Genomic DNA, 19,016 nt, shown 5'->3' with positions numbered 1-19,016 from the left:
AGGAGGTGAGGGGAGCGGGGGGACGCGCCTGGGGCCAGCCGGAGCCATCCCCGGGGGTTTGGGCTGGGGAAGCCGCCCGGGGCGGGCCGGAGCCACGCTGCCGTTCCCTGCATGCTGTCCCACTTTGTATGTAGCAATTATAAAAAAATAATAATCTTTGTGTCAACAAAAAGTGCTGCGGGCAGGGATCGGGAACGTCCTGCTGCAGGCAATTTCCCTAGAGCTAGAGAGTGCGGGGCCACTTAGCACTGAGGCAAAACACCAGCTGAGAAATAGAGGGAGATAATAATTCCCCCCTCGCCTTTATTTGTTTTGGGTTTTTTTATCATTTTAGCTACTGAAACAAAAGGCAAATAGTTCCAACGAGTCCCTCTCTACGTGTCAACAATACACCAAAAAGAAGCATCCATTCAAAGCCAGAAAAAGCCAAGTCCCAGCTATCAACGGAAACATGAATGTGGTAAAGGCTAAATCCACAAATAAAACAGACAGTGGTTCTGCTAAAGATAATCCTCCTTCGGCTAAGCAAAAATCCAAGAGGGTTACAACAGATAAGAATTTAAATGGCACCAAAAATGATGGAAAAGGCTGCAAAGAAAAAAAGAAAAATAGCAATATTGTAAAGGAGAAAGGTGACATAAAACATAAGAGGAGGAAAGCTGAAGAACATGTGGAGGTGGAGCAGCAACCCAAAGAGTGAGTACTTCAGGCATCATACATGTACGTGAGTTTATGTTGGGAGGTGTACATAAAGAGCACAGAGGAGAACATTCAAAACAGCTGCACTCTTCCATACTACGTTTTGGGAGAAATAAAACACATGCTACTCCTACTCCTCAAATATAGCAAACCTGCATAGGTGACAGCACTAGACTAACTTTCATGGAGCTTATCTCTTGATTTAAAAAATATGCTTTTTCTACACTATAAAGATGCAAAACTGCTTTAAGACCATTAAATGTAATTAAATCTGTACTTACCAGGCCTGAAATCTGGTTCGATGACGTTGATCCAAAAGATATTGAAGCAGCAATAGGACCTGAAGCAGCAAAAATTGCTAGAAGAAACATGGGACTTGACACAGGCCAATCCAGACAGTCTGTGGAGCAGGTGCTGGTTAAAGAAAAGGCTTCTGAAGGGTGAGTGGCATTCCAGCAGGAAGGATGGCAGCAGAGGCATCGAGATTATCTTCTAATAACTGTGATTTGCAGGTGCACAGCATAAGCTGACATCTCCCTGGGTCTGGTGACAGACCAACTGCTGAGTTTACCCTGTTCATATCAACAGGTGAACTTTGTGAACTCCACTATGCAGTCCCTGTAACAGATGTGTCGCCAAGCTGTCTTTTGTCTTTTAGGCTGACACGAGCTGTAGCCATGGACTGTGAGATGGTGGGAGTGGGACCCAAGGGTGAAGACAGTATTGTGGCTCGTGTGTCCATTGTGAACCAATTTGGAAAGTGCATTTATGACAAGTATGTCAAGCCTACAGAAAAGGTGACTGATTACAGAACAGCTGTTAGTGGCATACGCCCTGAGAATATAAATACAGGTAGGAGGTTTTCCCCCCCCCATGTTATTCTTTAAGGAGGGAAAATTTAACAGGCCATCACAGAAGCCTCATTGTCTGAGCTTGCAAAAGTTTTAGACTTATTTTGGGAAATGCTAAAAAAAAATTTTAAAAAGTAGTCTGAAGAAGTACTTTTACAGAGTGGTCACTAATGCCCTAGAAGAAATTAACTTGTGGATTATGTTATGGGAACGATAGGAAGTTTATTTCCTTTTAGTGCTATGCTCTTTATGGAATTCTCTATGCTTTTCTAACAAGCAGAAGATTTAGCATACTGTACAAATTTGTTTAACTGCAGTCCCAAGGACACAATTGCTTTCACAGAAAAGATGTGTTTTAATTGTAGCTTGCTTAGTTGTCTTCTGTATCTAATGGAAAGTGTTTCCTTGTGTGGTATTTTTAGGTGAAGATTTTAAAACAGTTCAGAAGGAAGTTGCTGACATCTTGAATGGAAGGATTTTAGTTGGACATGCTTTACGCAATGATCTAAAGGTATGTGGCTGCTCGTTTGTTTTTTGAGGACAAGGCTCCAAAAATTTAAGACTGATTAAATTTCTAATACATCATTCTGGATCAGATGAACACACCTGAACTCCTCGGAACTACAGCTTTATCACTGTTATCGAAGTTTCTTGTCATTTCATGCTGCAACAATTGTAGCCCTTAATCACTCGTTCATTAAAGTTCTTCAGCTTCTAAATTCTGTTGCTAATAGCACTGATCTGCCTACTAAAGAGCCAGGAAAGAAACAGAATGATAAAAAACTGTTTTCATGCTTTGCTTAGTCCCCAAAGCTCAGCAGTGTGGTCATCGTTACCAGAGACAGATCTTATGTCATGTTGTACCAGCACTGCAGGTAGTACCTCCAGATTCAGTTCTGTTTCTCTTACTTGAATCCAGCCAGTGTCTGGATGATCTTGGCCTTGTCCATTCATGGTTTTGAACTCTCTCTTGTAACAGATGGAAGGAAAGAGCAGGAAGCTGCACATGCAGCTGTATAAATTTCCATGCAACAGCACACTTTGGACTGGAAATGTAATTTCTTCTAGGTCCTATTTCTTGATCATCCTAAGAAGAAAATACGTGACACACAAAGATACAAGCCTTTCAGACAGAGAGTCAAGGTAAGAAACTGACTGGAAGGTGCATCTCAATTAACCTGACTGTCAAGCTGCTGGCACCCAGCTGCTAGCTCTCTCCTCCTTACATTTGTCCCTACCTGACCCCGTTCCTTCCTTTCTACCTGAAGCAGGGATGCCTGCTTTTTGTAGTTTGGAAATAAAAAGTTCCAGTTGAATGCTTCCTTAGTGTTTGAAATATATCAGTAAGTTACTTACAAACAGTTCAGTACAAACACTACCAGTGATACCTGTGCACCAAGTTTAGTGGCTCTCCCATTCTTCAGCATGTGTATGGTCTCCATAATGCATTTCCGGATAGCAGAATAAGATGGTAGTTCTACTTACAGTAAGGCAATCTTCTTAATGGTATCATTTCCATAGGGATATAAAAAAAAATAGATGGCTTCAAGTTTCTGCTTAGACTGCAGAAGTAAAGGTTCAGATTACAGGGAAATACTTTAAGTTTCATAAATAAATACTCAGGTTTTCTTTTTCACAACAAAGCACCCCAAACAAATCTCAGGGTTATAGTAACACACATAAAATCCTTGCAGCAGTGCACACATAAATCTCATCATTCATTAATTATTCTTGACAGTTCACCAGTAGATAAGATCTGCTATACTTTATTGAGGAATACACTTAAACTAGTATTTTTTTATATATATATATACACATCTATATATGTATATTTAAAGTAGTGTGAGACAGCATGATTCTGTCTTCTGTTTCTAGAGTGGACGGCCATCACTGAAACTGCTCTGTGAGAGACTGCTGAATGTGCAAGTGCAGACATCAGAGCACTGCTCGGTATGTATCTCAGAACATACATTTTTGGGTAGATCAACAAGGAACTACACATTAGCTCTAGGGTCTGGGTTCAATGCAGAATGCTGTGGCTTCATTCTGCCCTCTCACTTAAAGTCAGCAAGCTCTGCTCAGACACAAGCATGCAGTAAGATTGTCATCTAAGCTTGCTTACTATTCCATGTCTCATACCACTTGGATTATTTCCTTATTTTCATAAACTTCTTTTGCACAAGTCAACTCTATTTTGTTTAAATATTAATTCTTGTTATTTTAAGATCCCCAGGGGAAAAAAGTAATTCTCAAATACTGACTGCTTACCTTAAAAGCAGTATTCTGTATTCTGGACTGTTGTACTCTGGTGGGTTGGGTAAAATAGTGAGACCCTACTGCTGAATCTCAGCAGTTAGTTCCTTTCTTTCAGTGGACTGAGGGATATAATAGACGAATGAACTGAAGCAGTAGGGCAAATTGTGAGAGTATCTCCAAGGCACTGTATCAATATTTTTTCATTACGGCTTTCCAAGTCACAATCAGAAAGAGAAGTGCATAGCCTTGTGGTGGGCCATGCATTCTGAATACATATTTATCCCCCTCCACTAGTCACAGAACCTAAATCTAGAAAAAGATTATGAAATGTTAATTAAAAGGATGTATTAAAGTGATTCAAGATTTAGCTGCTTATTAACAATAATGTTCTTAAACCATGTCAGCTATGTTTCATTAAGCCTCTTGTTTGTTCTGCTCTTTTAGGTTCAAGATGCACAAGCAGCTATGAGACTGTACACCTTAGAGAAAAAGAAATGGGAAGCCGGTATTAAGAACAAATCTAACAACAAAAATTGTAAAACTTGAATGATTCTACCCTGTGTTTTTATAAGCAGCAGTTGCTGGTTTCATGTCACATTCCAGGGCAGATTTAGAGAGAACTCAGAACTGACAGCAGCTACTTTGTAAAATCAAACAAAAGACAGTAATTCCTAACCCACTGTGTGAATGCTGCCCTACAAGAATATTACTAGTATCCCCTTTCTGGATGGTGCCTGTGCTTAATGCCTACTACTCTGTTTAAACAATACTTGTAACAAATGCCTGCATTTGTCAAGTACTTCATCAGTTAAATTTCTGCAAAGGAAATACACACAAAGTTTAAAAAAGTGGTTTTAAATTACAATAGAGGAAGGAAGAAACTGTCATTGCTTTGTTGAAGCTCCCAAGACTAAAATCTTTATTTCAGATATTTTAAAGTCTACAAAGTAAGGCGAATTCTTAGTTATTGCTGTTAGTCTCAGAGTTGTGATACCAAAATCAACCAACTATGTAACTGTTTCTATATTACTAATGGCCCAATATTAATCTTTCTGGTAAGAGAAGTATTTGAAAATATTTCTGGAGAATCCAAGCTTTTATATCTGAAGAAGTGTACAAGTCTTGTTATAAGAGAAGTTTCTTTTACTTGCGCAGTTTCACAAGCGTTGCATCCACAAGGGTCATTATCTCCTGGAGAGAAATGTCAAATACAAGATTGTTGCTTCACTTATTTTTATATTTGTTTATTAATAAAAACACTGTGTCTAACATAGGTCTTTAGAGTGGTGTTTTAAACACTTGTGGTCTGATTCTGCGAAATCCAAAGCAAATGTAATGGCCAGACTAAATACTAATGCTGTGATTTAAATACTCTAAATGGATACTGGGAGGTACCAAGGAGGACATTTCGGAGATTTAGCAGTTTCATGTTGCACACTGATTGCCAGAATAAGAATGTTCTGGCCTTGTCTGTGCTGTCTGTCAATGGGGGACATGGGAACAACAAATTAGGTTTACAACAGAAGAGGGAGCTTTCTTCTCTTTTATGATTCTTTTTTCCTGCACTACTTTATAGCTGCAGTGTCCATTAAATTGGTACAGCCAATGCCTGCAGGAGACACTGGAGAACAAGTCTGGGTGTAACAGTCTTTGAGACAAATTATGTAAGCAGGCTAAATGCATAACTAAAAAAAGAGCAAAGTTATAAGACTAACCAGTTTTATTGGCTTGATGAAAAAAACTTGTAATGACTGGTTTCTTGACAGCAAGCCATTGCAAAGGAAATATTAGTGTTAACACATTAAATAGCCTGAATAACTTTGCTGTTTCTGGTGTTTCAACAGTTACATTTGTTCAGTATGACTACTTGTCAGAATTTAGTAAGTTACATCTTCAGGCAAACTGTCACAAAGGTTTGTTTTGTTGGTTTTGTTGTTTGTTTTTTTTCTAAGGATATCACTTCTAGAGCAAAGATAACTGGATGTAATACACTTATGCTTTAGACCTGTAAACTTTAGCTTGTTTTAATATGAAGAATGTAGTAAATCAATGCAATGCAATGTTGCAAGAGACTAGAACATAGTTTTAAATCATTACAGCATAAATAAAAAACCTTTCAACTGCTTGTTTCAGTAGTTAGAAATATTCTTACAAACACTCTTCAGCCCATCTACCCATAATTCTGTAAATTTCTGCACTGTGTAATTCCAGCTATTTAAGAATGATAAAATCCATAACCAGAAATAATATACTAAGCATCCACCCTTTATTATCGCAGTGACTTCTACATACCACGTTAGATGGAAAACGGATTTTTATTTCAGACAGCAATTCTTCCATTTTCTGGGACAGCATATCCAGCACAACATCATCTGTAATGTTAAGCAAACAGGATAATTTATGGTTACAACTGCCAGTGGTGACAGCAGAGAGGGGACAAGATCTACTCAAACAGAAGGCAAGATGAAATTGTAACATCACAGGAGCATTTATAATTATTCAAGAAGTGGGCTGAACTCTCAGTTTCAATTCATCCTCCTTTCTCGGGTACATAGTAAGTCTTTCCTGAGAGCAACTAACATGTCCCTGAGCAGCTGCTGTTGGGGTTTTCTTTACTATCTTTTGGGGCTCTGGGAGAGAAAGAGACTTGATAAACACCACCACCACCTTACCATACTGAACCATCTCATTGATCAGCACACAGATATTTTCCACCACTTCTGGATCATCAAAGTGAAGGCGGTAGGCATATTGGATCAGGTTTATTCCACTGCCTTTTGAATCAGTTATAAATCTCAAAGCTGCTATTTCTGAAAGGGAGAGAAACACTGGTGGGCTAATTGGTACCTGCACACTGCATTAACTGCTTTCTAGTCCCCTGTGCCAGCTAGCACACATGTAGTATTTTTCCAGAAAGTCACATTCATTATTTTCACCCTTCCTAAAAACTATTCTGAAGCATATTTGGGCAACAAGTAGAAGAACTTATATGCAGTTGACACAAGTAATATTTTCAGGTTTAGTGTTTTCACATTGATTGAGCTCTACCCTTTTAAACAGTTGAAACCACTGTAAAATAAGTAATAAAACTCTCTCCAGTTACTAATAGATCAGATTGTGCTGATGTAAGACTTCTCAGACATGCATGCTAGGTCCATGGGAAGAAACAAATTTGCACCTCCAGTTTCACTATTTCCTCTTCCAGTCCTGCAAGAAAAGATTAACTCAGGAGAACAGATGTCAATCCCAATCCCACTATGAACTCTTGAACTATACAGAAATAGCCACCTCCAAGATTATTTGCAATTAATATAAGCAAATAATTGCTGAATGTTACCAGATAGCCTTAGAAGGCTTGCTAATGCCAGGCAGGCATTATTCACCAGCACTGGTCTTTCAGGGTTTATCCTGAGTGCATCCAGCAGAAGTGCAGTTGCAGTCTCACATTGATTTTCAGTTAAGCAACCTATAAAACAAAACAAAAAAGCCACACACACAAAACCTCAAAACTTCAATATACTCAAAAGCCTTTAAAACACTCATCAGCATTTCAACTTCCGCTTCCTGCTTCTGAAGTGATTTTTTAATTATGCTATAAAAATTGCAAATAAACTATGTGAAAACCTGTATTGCAGTTAAAAAGGCTCAATAAAGTCTTCTCATGAGTTGATCCAGAGGTCTAGGAGAAATTTCTGATAAATCTCCTATGTCAAGATTCCTTTTCATTCTCCAACCCAAAAGGAATGGAAAATCCTGAATACTCAACCTATTCTGCAGGTGGATACTAGAAATGAGATTGCTTAGGGTGTTTTACTCAGCTCTTCCTAGTGGAACAATGGCATAAGTGTAGGGCAGTACGTAAACATATGGCAACATTCCTGCATAAGAAATAAGACACAGTAGTACTGCAGGGATGGGTTTCTTAGTGCAGATGATAATGCTATTTTTCAATCTGAAATATTGCTTCCAATTTACAAAGCAAATGACATAAAAAACAAACCTTCCAGCCCATGCTGCACAATGCTGAATGCTGTGTTCAAAGGAGTAACACAAATGGGATTCTTGGTCTTAAGAGAGAAACCAGAGAGAATGCTCTACACAACAAGGTTCTTATGGCTGCCCATTGTTACAGTGCCCAGCAGCAGTATCTAGTTATATAATTGCTATGACTCATCAAAAATAGCTCATTAGGGAGCGTTAAAGAGCAAGTGCATGGAATACTGGTTAAGAGAGGATGTAAGTTTCTAACTCTGCTGCCATCTGCAGAGCCTGTTAAGGTCAAGCAGTCTGTATTTCAACTGACAGACGTGTTTGCCATACTAGCCTTTTCTGTGCACAAGGGACAAGGAGACTGGGAAAACACACCTTGGAGTGACAATGCCCATAGAGCTGAGCAGGCAGACTCTGCCACTGTTCCATTCTGGAGGTGCTCCTGAAGGACCGCGGAGGTAACAGGGACAGCACTTCTCAGCAATGCTTGGTCTACATTATTCTCTGAATTACCATAACAAAAAGGAAATGCATCAAGCAGAGTTATTTAATCAAGTAATAATATCATAAGCACATTGTATGTCAAATTATACAAGTAAAACCTTAATGGGTGATGGCAGTGGAGTAATGTAACATTATTTTGGTTGCAACAAAGAGGGAAGTAATCTAAAGTGTACAGAAAGAAAATTTTACAAGACTAATAAATAGTAATGTTTATTGCAGAAAGCTCAACCTCTCCAGGAACTAGTTTTCTTTGCTATTTAAATTGTACATGAGGATCACAACAAGAAGCCTCCAAAAATAACCACCTTTTTGACAGAAGGTGGTCTGCAGGATGGATATTTAGCTGGCCACATAAATCAAATAGGCAGTTTGCTGCACAGAGGGAATAAAACACATCAAGTGCAATTGTGCACATTCTGTGCTTCAGCCTTCCCTGCTGCTTAGAACACCACACACCTATTATACAAGAACATGTTGCAGAAACAAATTCCTTAAAAAAATCTGAGCGTGGTTTCATAGGAAAGTGTCAGCTCAAGCAATCATCCATGGCTCTCCAACACCATGGAATGATGCTGGTTTAGTTCTAGGGCAATGGGAAGAATACACTTGCCACCTTGCCAATCCCATTTCTTTTGGAAAAGCAAGTCTCTAGCAGACATCCAATTTAAGATTTAGCCCAATGCTGACAAAAAAAAGTGTGATGCAAAGAAATAAGATGCTATTAATTCCAAATGCTATTCTGATACCTAATCTAACATGCTGTTTGCACTGCACTCCCTCTGCTAAGCACAGAGGAAAACCACATGACTGACAAACCAGAAGCTCCATGTATTCCTTCATTTCTGACAGCCTGTTCATAAGCAGTATCTTGGTCTAAACAGTAAAGATTTGACTTTGGCACCTTATCACAAAGAGGGTTGCTAAAAAGCCTGCATTAGTTTTTAGTTTTCTCTCATTCAACTCTGAATCACTTCAAGTTATTCTACTAGTGCTGTGGAGACATCTCTCCAGAATGGAAGACAGAGCAAAAATCCAGCCCCAGCAAGAGGAATGTCTGAACTCAATTCGGCACAATACCTGCTGCCTTTCAGTCATGAGTCCAGGCACAATACTTGCTGTGTTCTACTTACCACTCACAGCCAAGCTCCAGAGAACTCCACAGCAAGAGAGGCAGATCTGTTCATTATGAAGAAAATTTCTTAAAACTGACAGAAGGTCTGGAATTACTCCAGCTTTCCTTAGATTCTCCGCAGCAGCTTCTGAAAAATAACACAGAAATTCTATAGAATCTGGTATTTTTGTCCCACTCACTGTTCTTGAAACAGACAGCACTACTAACCATATTCAAACAGTGATAACAAAGCAGTAACATGATACCATAGGCTCGACAAAAGAAAACAAGAGAACAGACCGAGTTCTTTAACAAGATGCACTTAAACAGTGCGTTTAGCACAAGTGACCCTTTCCAACGGATGTTTGGTCATCCTTTTCCCCTTACAGATCTAAAATATACAGAGCAGAAAAGGAATTCAGAGGGCATAAACTACTATTTTTCAAGTGTTTGCAATTTAGCAATTCAAGCTGCCTCAGCTTCAGAATTAGGAACACTGTATAAAAACAGTTTGGTCTTAGATGGTAAGTTTATTTGTACAAGACACTTGGTACTTTTTCCCCCCCCTCAAGATTATCCCCTTGCTACTCAATCCTTCTGTAACCATTTATAAAAACAGTCCTCTGATGGCTGTGAACTGACACTGAAAACAATTTTAAAATACTATAAATATTTAGCAAGTACAATCTCAGGAGAAAAACCAAAGTAGAGAAATTAGGTAGAATGGTTTCAATTCATCATGGCACAGACAAAAATAGAACACAAGTTCTATGCCCTCATTTTCCCAAGAACTACTATTTCACAGAAGCACAGTTCATACTTGTTTCCAAAACAAGATTAAGTACAGAACCACTGTAATACATACAATTCTGTAAGCATCTGAAGCCTCATCAGCATATCTTATATGAAAGTGTTATCTTACCAGTACTACCATTATTAAACTAATATCTACAGACATCCACATCTTTCAGTGAAGTCATGAGTTCTGCATTATATCTTGGATTAGATTATAAAAGTAGAAAAATAAGAATATTCCCCAGAAATGAACAAGGTCACCCACCACTGGCTGAAGTCATCATCAGTAACGTGCAGACCAACGAAAGTAACTCTTCATTTTCAGAGTGTTTTCTCAGTGCCTCTAACAGAGAGCTGGCCACATTCTCATACAGGGCCATCACCACATCCTGTTCTAAAGGTGTCAAAAGTAAACATTTGACTAGAACAAAGATTTCAGTGGTTTGGAATAAAGTCTGAACCCCCTGCTGTCACCATAAGTAAAACATGCAATTAACAGCATTTCTTCACATAACATACCCAGAAGTTACTTTACATTTTCTTTTTCTGAAACACAATTCTTACTATTTTAAAGCTTGTATCATTATCAGGTGGTGTTGGGGTAAGTTGCAAAGGAAGTGACAGCAAGGACCACACAAGAAACCAAAAACTATTCTATACTTTTATGGTTTTAAATTCAAATACCAGAAACTTCTGTCTTATTTATACACCCTAGTTAACACTCTACATACAACCAAAACAAACTTGGTAGCCTAAAATCAATAGCTTGTATTTAAAATTAATACTAACATACAACTGATGTATGCCAGTCCTGAAGAAAGTCCATGAGAATCCAGACTCTTAAAGCTGGTTAAATTCCTCTATTACTTTAAATTTATTCTCTAAAATCATTACTGAACTCATTTCAAACCTTATCTGCTACATCTAACTTTACAAGAGAAGGGCTGTATCACCCAGCATAAGTTGGAAGTCTCATAACCTTACCTTGACTAAGAATTTCAAGTAATAAACTGCAACCATCTACTTGTAACTTGAGAGAATGTACATGAGTCTTCATGGCAAAAGTGATCAATTCTGTGAACATTAGCAGATAGGGCAAGGCTGTGGGGAAAAGAAATTATTTGAGACAACATTCAGTTACACAGCTGATTGCTCAGAATGAGCAGTGGGTATTTATGTTCCAAAATACAAGAGTTCCAGTTTCAAATAGATTTGAGTCCCAACGGACAATATGATATGGCAGAACAACATTCTTGAATCAAAGAGAACAAAATGTAAGTAAAGATGGAACAATACAGAGTGAATTTTGCAGTCTCTATGGGAAATGTCTCTTATTAATGACAGCTGTGAGGTGACAGCAAGCTAAGTGTAGCCAGCACACTCCTCATTAAGTCACACTGGAATTGTTCACTAGTTATGTAGCAAGTAATGGAGCAGAATAATGTGCACAAGCCCAAAACCATACTTTTCTGAACCTGTGGAAGGAAGTTATTTCACCACATTTCCTAGTTCTAGGAAGACTTGGAGCTTTTGGAATAGCTAATACAGTTATTCAGTGTAACCACAAACACATAAACTGTTGAGGAAAAACTGGATGGTTTTCAGGGATCTGTTTCAAGCACCTTCAAAGATGTGAGCATCAGTCATGGTAAGCCATGGGGCTGAAGTGCCAAACAAGTCAGATGTGTGCACAGCCTTGTATTGCTGTCAACAGGATTGAATGAGAATCACAAAGATCCATTCATTTTGTCACTTATAACCAAAGCCTGCTGTATTACCAAGTTAAGATTTCTTCAGGAACAGAGTTGAAGATAGAGGTAATGCTAAGGAAAAAACAAATTATTCTTTTCCCTTATTGCTTACAGATATGAACACCCCTGTGTTTTAACATCATAAGCCAATGCCAGCATTAAAATGCGACCATTGTCAAATGGCAGCATACTTGTAACCGAGTTAACATGGTGCTTTGAAAAAATATTAATCCTAATCTGAAGGATTAATCTGAAACACGTGCAGACACCAAGAGAAAATATAGTCTTCACTCACACAGCTTTACTACACAGAAACTAGGTGTGTAGCTTCCTTTCACTCTATGAGCCTTACACCCCTATGCACTCCCCCCAGGTTGCCCCCATGCTGATATGAATTACCTTCCTCAAATGTCAATTTGCCAATTTACCTTATCTGCCAAATAAAATAGATTTTTTTTCAGCAATCATTTTTCTTATCCAGTAAAACACCTCTGCTGTTCAACAAAAGCATTTACAAAACAAGTACCAACACAATCACATCAACTAGTGGCCTATTCCAGTATATTACAAAAATGAGAAAATAGGAAGAGAGCAACTTCAATTTATTGTCATGAGAATTTTTTTTCCTCTTTCTATTATCTCAAAGTGTAAGGAAAGAGCAGGATAAATAAATTAATAAAACAGTGCCTTACCACTTTTGTCTCTTACAAAGCTGGCAAGGAGCTGAATGGCTTTAGCCTGTGCTTCTTCTACATCCCAGAAAGCCTGCATGAATTCTACATAACAAAAGAAAATTCTACTAACCATTTGATACAAACACTTACAAGAAGCACTCAAATTTTCTCTATTTTATGTAAGATGTAAATGCATATAAGAGAAAATAATGTAATTTGTAATTGTTGAAAAAACTCCCCTAATGCATCAAGCATTTAAATATTAAAGTGCTATGGTTCACCTGTATAATCTGTGTATTTGGCATTATTTATTTTGGGGAACTGTTGGAATATTAAATCAGAGCAAGGATAGGGGCTTTAAATACATTATTCCTATAGCCTTTTCTCTGATTAAGATAATATCTTTCTTACTTAAAAGGAAAATAGAGCAGATTGTTTGCTAGCATAAATTAGCAACATGTTAGAATGCAAAGTAAGTGGTGTTCCCCAATTTTCGAGGAATTATCTCTGACCTTATTTAACTTGAGCAGTAGGTATGGCTGGTAATCCCACAGGGCTATAGAAAAGGCTGCATAGGGATCCTTTCTGCAAATAGCATCCCATTTTACTTCAAGTAAAACAAATGTCCAATAATTCATTTTCAAGTAGAATACAAGCTGACTGGAAAACATACAAGTTTATTTCCTGTGAAAGTCACCAGTACATTAATCTCATTTTCCTTGTTACCTAGAACACTTTCGATTCCTCCCTCAAGTAGCACATCTATTATTTTGGGAGGCAAAGACTTTTTCAGTTTTACTGAAGAGGCACCAGCAAGAGTCAGGCATTCCCTAATAAATGGAACATCAGTCAGATCCCTAGAGTTAAGAGAGACAAAAGCAGTACCAATAAATTAGAACTGGTAAGTTACAAAAAAAAAATTCTACAGGCTTAGTTTCATTTTGATATAAAAAGCTAATAATACTTCTTTGAAAACTGGATTATTTTTGACAGAACTTAAACAATTTATTTCAAAACAGCTAATGAAAGAGCTTACATTAAGCAAGCCATGCTTAGGCTTCAAGTTAACAGCTTGTAAAATTGTGTATAATATGATTTTATAAAGAAAGTCTTGAAAAAAAAGACACCTACACATATCAGAATGCCCACTCAGAACATCAAGTCTTTGACTTTTTTAATAACTCAATTTGTCAAGGCAGTAAGATCAGCAACTTTGACTCAATCTCTTTCAAAGAACAGCTAGCATTCCCATCTTTGTGAAGGTAGGTAGGGCTTAGGAGAAAAAATAACAGGAAAACATCCAGAACTCACTTTGTTGTGGGTCTCATGCTGGGCTGAATCTGTAGCATCATAAATAAAATCGGAAATAGAGGCAAAGAGCTGTTATCTCCACTTGGCATTAGTGTCAGGGCTTCCTCAAGATGTCTGGTATCCTGTCTAATATCCTGCAGCAATGAAGTTATCTCCTCTGCCTGTAAAGAGAAGAGTATCAGAATAGCTTTCACAAACTTGTTTAGAGATATCCTAGTGGGTCTATGACATTTTAAATCTATACTGAAACATTATTACATACATTCAGAACAAAACAGGTCGTCATGTCAAGCAGAATACAACCCAGAGACCAGATGTCAGATTTCTCAGTAAAAGAAAAACCAAATGTTTCTGGAGCCATCCAAGTCTTGCTATCTGTTGAAATAAAAATCCTATGGTAATGTTGCTGACATTGTACTATATATAGTTTTTACTTGCACATGCATGAACTGCAGGCAACTGTTTGATGTCTAAAAATTATTTAGAATTATTCTGCAGAGATTTGCCATTTTTTACTGGTGATATGCCACAAAAGACTAAGAAACATGCTATAACTAATGAACAATTTTCTAAGATGGTACTGCATATGTATCAAGCTAAAAAGGATTCCAACTGTATCTGTTGCAGAATTATGAAACTTGGACATATCTATAGTTTTCAGTTGTGAACACAATTAATGCTTCAGGGAACTGCCTATGAATATCCTATTCATACTTTGGAAGACAAATAGTATAATGTGGAGAAGGGGGAAGGAAGATATTTTTTTCCTCTTTGGTTGATATTTTTTCCAAGGACTGAAAGTATCCACCATAACTGAATCTTTTTAAAAATAAAATTAAAAACAGTAAAACAAGTATCTACTTTCTTCCACTCTTATTTTCCATTTCATCTCATCTGTCATAAGTGTTTCTGTACTGAAGTCACTAAGCATGAAGGATGCTTCATCAGTCACAAGTATGTTTGATGGCTTGAGATTTCTGCAACACAAATATTTTCTGTCAGTCTGTGAAATTAGAGGCTAATGATATATAACTACAGGTTCCCAGCATCTTTACACATCAGAGGGTTCTGGAGGTTTTTTTGGTGGGTTGTCTTTTTTTGTTTGGGGTTTGGTGTTGGTTTTTTTTTGGGGGGGTGGGAAGCAAGTGCTGTGGTGGTAAGTGGTTTGTGTTTTGGTTTTGGGGTTTTTTTTAAATATAAAAGTGATAATCAACTGAAATACAATTATTTTATTTTACTGTGAAATGTTTTAAAATCTGTTATTGTAACACAAATTTATCTGAACACAGAAGGCAACAGTCCTCTCTTTAGATACACAAAGTGTGTGCATACATATATATGTATGTACATACACACACACAAACACCACCTTGTCCATCACAGCCACCAAAATGTAAATATTAGCAGATATGGTCAACATTCTAATATTAAAATTAATTAAAATTAGAATTTTAGCACATTTAAAAGCAGAGAGAATACCTCCCTCAAATGGATAATTCTAAACAAAACTCAAGAAATAGATTACTTTAGAAGACACTGAAAACTAACCTATCTCTGAAATCATACTTTTGGAACAGTAAAATTCACTGCCTCTGAGCCGCTGTGCTAAAACAGTCACTGCAAAGAACAATGATCTATCAGAGAAAGAGAATAAGATTTCTACTCACCTGTGTATAATATTTTGTTTGTGTATATAAAACAAAGCATCCACCATCTGCCCCAGGAACTTCAGAATCACCTGGTGAGAGGAATATATAGGCAAGTGTAACGAACAGAGTACTTCCAAATATCTTTTGGAAAATAGCTTCCAAAACCACCCTTCAGCAAAACACTGCTTTGGAGATTTTGGGGAGGAATCTGAGAAAGAAGGAACACAGAGGAAGAAATATAAAAGTAGTGAGTCTCTGTCAGTTCAACCAGATGTCTCTTCTGAACTTTTTACCATGTCTGTTATTTTTTCTGACTTCTGCCTTTTTTCCTTGATTACAGATGAAAGATCTCCATGGCCCAAGTGCTGCATCACCAGACAAAGGAACACAGATGATATCTGTAATAAAATATTACACCAGAATTGTCTAATTGTTTGCAGGTAATAACATATCCAGCAAGATAAATAAAACTGAGCACTTGTCCAAACTGGACATTGGTGTGTGACATTAACCAATATCAAGGTGTTCCAAGATGATTAATCTCTCACAGAGGAGACAATATTTACTTTCTTTTATTAAAAATACAGCATGTTTGGTTTTGGGGTTTTTGGGGGGTTTTTTGTTGTGTTTTTTTAAATCATTATCAATCATCTTATCTGAATACTAAGGGAGAATTCAAGTCAAATATACATCCATAAAACCAACACAAATTTTGCCTAAGCACTGAATAAAATCTGCAAATAAATAACTTAGGGCTTTCAGGTTCCAGTCTCCTATAAAAGGGTTTTCATGCAGGCATGAAAATCAGTATTGCACACTGATTTACATCAGAATCTGAGTCAGCATGTAATACTACCATGTGATGGACTCCAATCTATGTATCTTCACAGCTTTTCAGCATGTGTATTCAGGAGTTTAAAAAGCAGGTTTGTTTCCAATCAAATAATCTTTTTAGCATCTCACACCAATGACCCCAAATTAAAACCTGCAAAAATGCTTACAGGCCTACAACATTAGCCATATGTTCCAGTTCAACCAATCCTATTTCATTCTCACCTCATTATCCCAAGTCACAAACAATTCCTTGTAAGCACAGATGTTTGAATGATGAAGTTTTAGTAAATCCTTTGCCTGCACAGAATAAAAAAAAAATAGAGAGCTTTCTAGAGCTACACAGACCTTTCCATTAACAAGACCTTAAAAAACATCCTAAACCAGTTCCTGACTTGTTCACATCACGTCTGATCAAATTCTTTCAATGTGCAAGCTCTGTTGTATATGTGCATGCGCAAGTGTCAAGTTAAGGGAAATATTTCATGAAGGCTGTAACAGCCTTGTGAAATTCAAGGATATAAATGGATCCTTAGGGACGATACATAAACAACCCCCTTCTTCAGTTCCAAACATGAAAACACATCTTAGAATATGAAACTCAAGATGATTTTTCTATCATAGCCATTATTTCCAGTAACCCCTATACAAGCTTAAACCTCAGAAAATATGATGACACTAGTGAGATGTTCATCTCCTTGAAGCTGGTTTCTGTGTAGGGCTCTAACAATTACCAATTACTTCAGCAAATTTGCTGCTGATGGGAAATGTAAAAAGAATCCAACTTGTTCTCCTATAGTTGTGTTCATGGTTGTGCAGACAAAACAGAAAAACTAAGAAGAGCCACAATCCCAGCTGCCACAACTGTATTTATTTCAAGAGACGTGTACATCAGCAGAAAAATTGGATCAAATTTTTATCAGTAAAGCCAGTCTCAGTACATAAAGGGGTCACCTCTCTTGAGTAAGATGAAGCATCTGTACAGACATGTGTTGTCACTCATATAAAACTGCTCGGACACTGTGAGACTAATCCATCATGTGGTACTTCACATTTTGTCGAAATATATTTGAGTATTTTAATAGTATCTCTGATGTTGCTTCTTACTTGAGGCACTGAAACAGGTTTGCACAAAAAATATACAACAAAGGAAGAAAACCAGCCAAATCATTCACATCAAAGTGTCCAGCTGTGAGAAATGAACATATAATTAAATGTTACCGAGAAATTGAGTTATTAATAGTAAATAGACCAAGATTCTCCTTCATCTTAAAGGCCAAAAGGATGAGCTTTGCTCTTTGTCTTCAGCACAAAGCAAATACAAACTCTGAAAAAAGGACTATCATCTTGAGAACAGCTGTCCATTTGAATCTACATATTCAAATATAAGAACAATTAATACAAAATCCTGGTCTGAGCTCAAGCAGAGGGCAGTGAGAACACCCCTCAGATAGTCCTACCTGATTTACATCTTCACTATTTAATTAGTTAATCCTTGTAGATAAAAGACTTTGTTCTATAAAGACTTTGGCCTTTGTTAGTGAAGCAATAAAGAAAAACTGATACCTCCTTCAAGGCCTCATTTGCTTGCTTTTCTTCAATGCATTCAACCTGCACCAAACAGAACACACAGATGAGATTGTAATGTGGAGACAAACAAACGTTAAGCCAGAACAATCTTGCCAAGAAGACTGGAACTGCAAATTCTGTTTGAATTGGCATAAATTTTTAATGATAGCTCCAATTAGTAAGTTTAGAGCAGTTTTATTGTTGGGAGACAGCAAGAAACAGAGCTTTAGATGAGTCTGCAACAGCTAGCCAGTTCTTCTCCTGCACTGTTGAAGATGGACCTAAATAGGCTGCTGCCTTTTCCCCACTTCTAACCTCAATACTCTGGTAAACTGATCTGAATCTTCTGATTTCCAAAACAGCAGCACAGTAAGGTGTAAGCCTATCTGACCCAGCAGCCAAGCTGCCTAACAGTTTGTCTACTATCTGAAGGGCCCATGGAAATTATAAACATGCCAATGGACTCTTGCCTTCCTAAAAACCACCTTCTCACCTGCTTTATTATGTATTTCTTCTCCACGCCCTTTTCTGATTTCAATTCAGCTACCAGCATAGCACCCAATGCCCCAGGCTGCAGTTGCTCCAGCACCTGCAGGGCAGAGGAGACACATTAATAGGCTTGCTCAGCTGCAAGTAGTAGAACAACCAAGGCAGAAAGCCCCTTCAAACCACTTCCCCACAGAAACCCTCGACCCAGCACACACCTCCAGTTCCCCGTGGCAGGGCCACAGGCACCCCAACTCTCAAGGGGCACACAGGCCTCCCTTCTCTGGGACATCTCCCCTCACTTTCCCTATGATAAGCAGAACATCCCCACCTCCCTATGGCCATCCACACCCCGGAGCTTCCCTCCCTGGGGCCATGTAGGCCCCTTCCTCAGGGCAGCTCACACCCTCACTGAGGCCACATACCTGCTCCTGAGAGCCACCCTCCGGGGCCATGTACCTCTCAGGGCCACTTACACCCCCTCCCCATGGTCACACACACCCCTTAGCGGTACTGACACCCCCTCCCCTGGGCCACAG

The 19,016-nt window shown here is 38.1% G+C and overlaps 2 protein-coding genes across 2 annotated transcripts; one reads left to right on the top strand and one right to left on the bottom strand.

Annotated features, from left to right (window-relative positions):
• Positions 1-334: 334 nt before the first annotated feature.
• REXO4 (RNA exonuclease 4) lies at positions 335-4,352 on the top strand (the record flags this gene model as incomplete). The annotated part of the gene is made up of 7 exons (XM_010167076.1): positions 335-696; positions 984-1,139; positions 1,358-1,551; positions 1,973-2,061; positions 2,619-2,693; positions 3,426-3,500; positions 4,251-4,352. Coding segments are annotated over 7 exons (1,053 nt in total), but the record flags the coding sequence as incomplete, so codon positions are not given.
• A 597-nt stretch (positions 4,353-4,949) lies between these two features.
• STKLD1 (serine/threonine kinase like domain containing 1) lies at positions 4,950-18,544 on the bottom strand. Its single transcript, XM_029084763.1, has 18 exons — positions 18,485-18,544; positions 17,989-18,033; positions 16,648-16,722; positions 15,885-15,989; positions 15,610-15,680; positions 14,804-14,919; positions 14,205-14,317; positions 13,943-14,103; positions 13,358-13,488; positions 12,650-12,733; positions 11,186-11,307; positions 10,472-10,595; positions 9,433-9,559; positions 8,172-8,311; positions 7,144-7,272; positions 6,479-6,616; positions 6,099-6,178; positions 4,950-4,997 (listed from the first exon to the last, which is right to left on the bottom strand). The coding sequence occupies exons 1-18, from the start codon at positions 18,542-18,544 to the stop codon at positions 4,950-4,952; spliced, it is 1,869 nt and encodes a 622-aa protein (XP_028940596.1).
• Between the last annotated feature and the right edge of the window lie 472 nt (positions 18,545-19,016).

This window comes from Antrostomus carolinensis, unplaced genomic scaffold (assembly GCF_000700745.2).
Source record: "Antrostomus carolinensis isolate BGI_N321 unplaced genomic scaffold, ASM70074v2 Scaffold6154, whole genome shotgun sequence".
NCBI lineage: Eukaryota > Metazoa > Chordata > Aves > Caprimulgiformes > Caprimulgidae > Antrostomus > Antrostomus carolinensis.
Note: the sequence above shows the minus strand (reverse complement) of the source record. Positions and strands in the feature narration are given on the sequence as shown.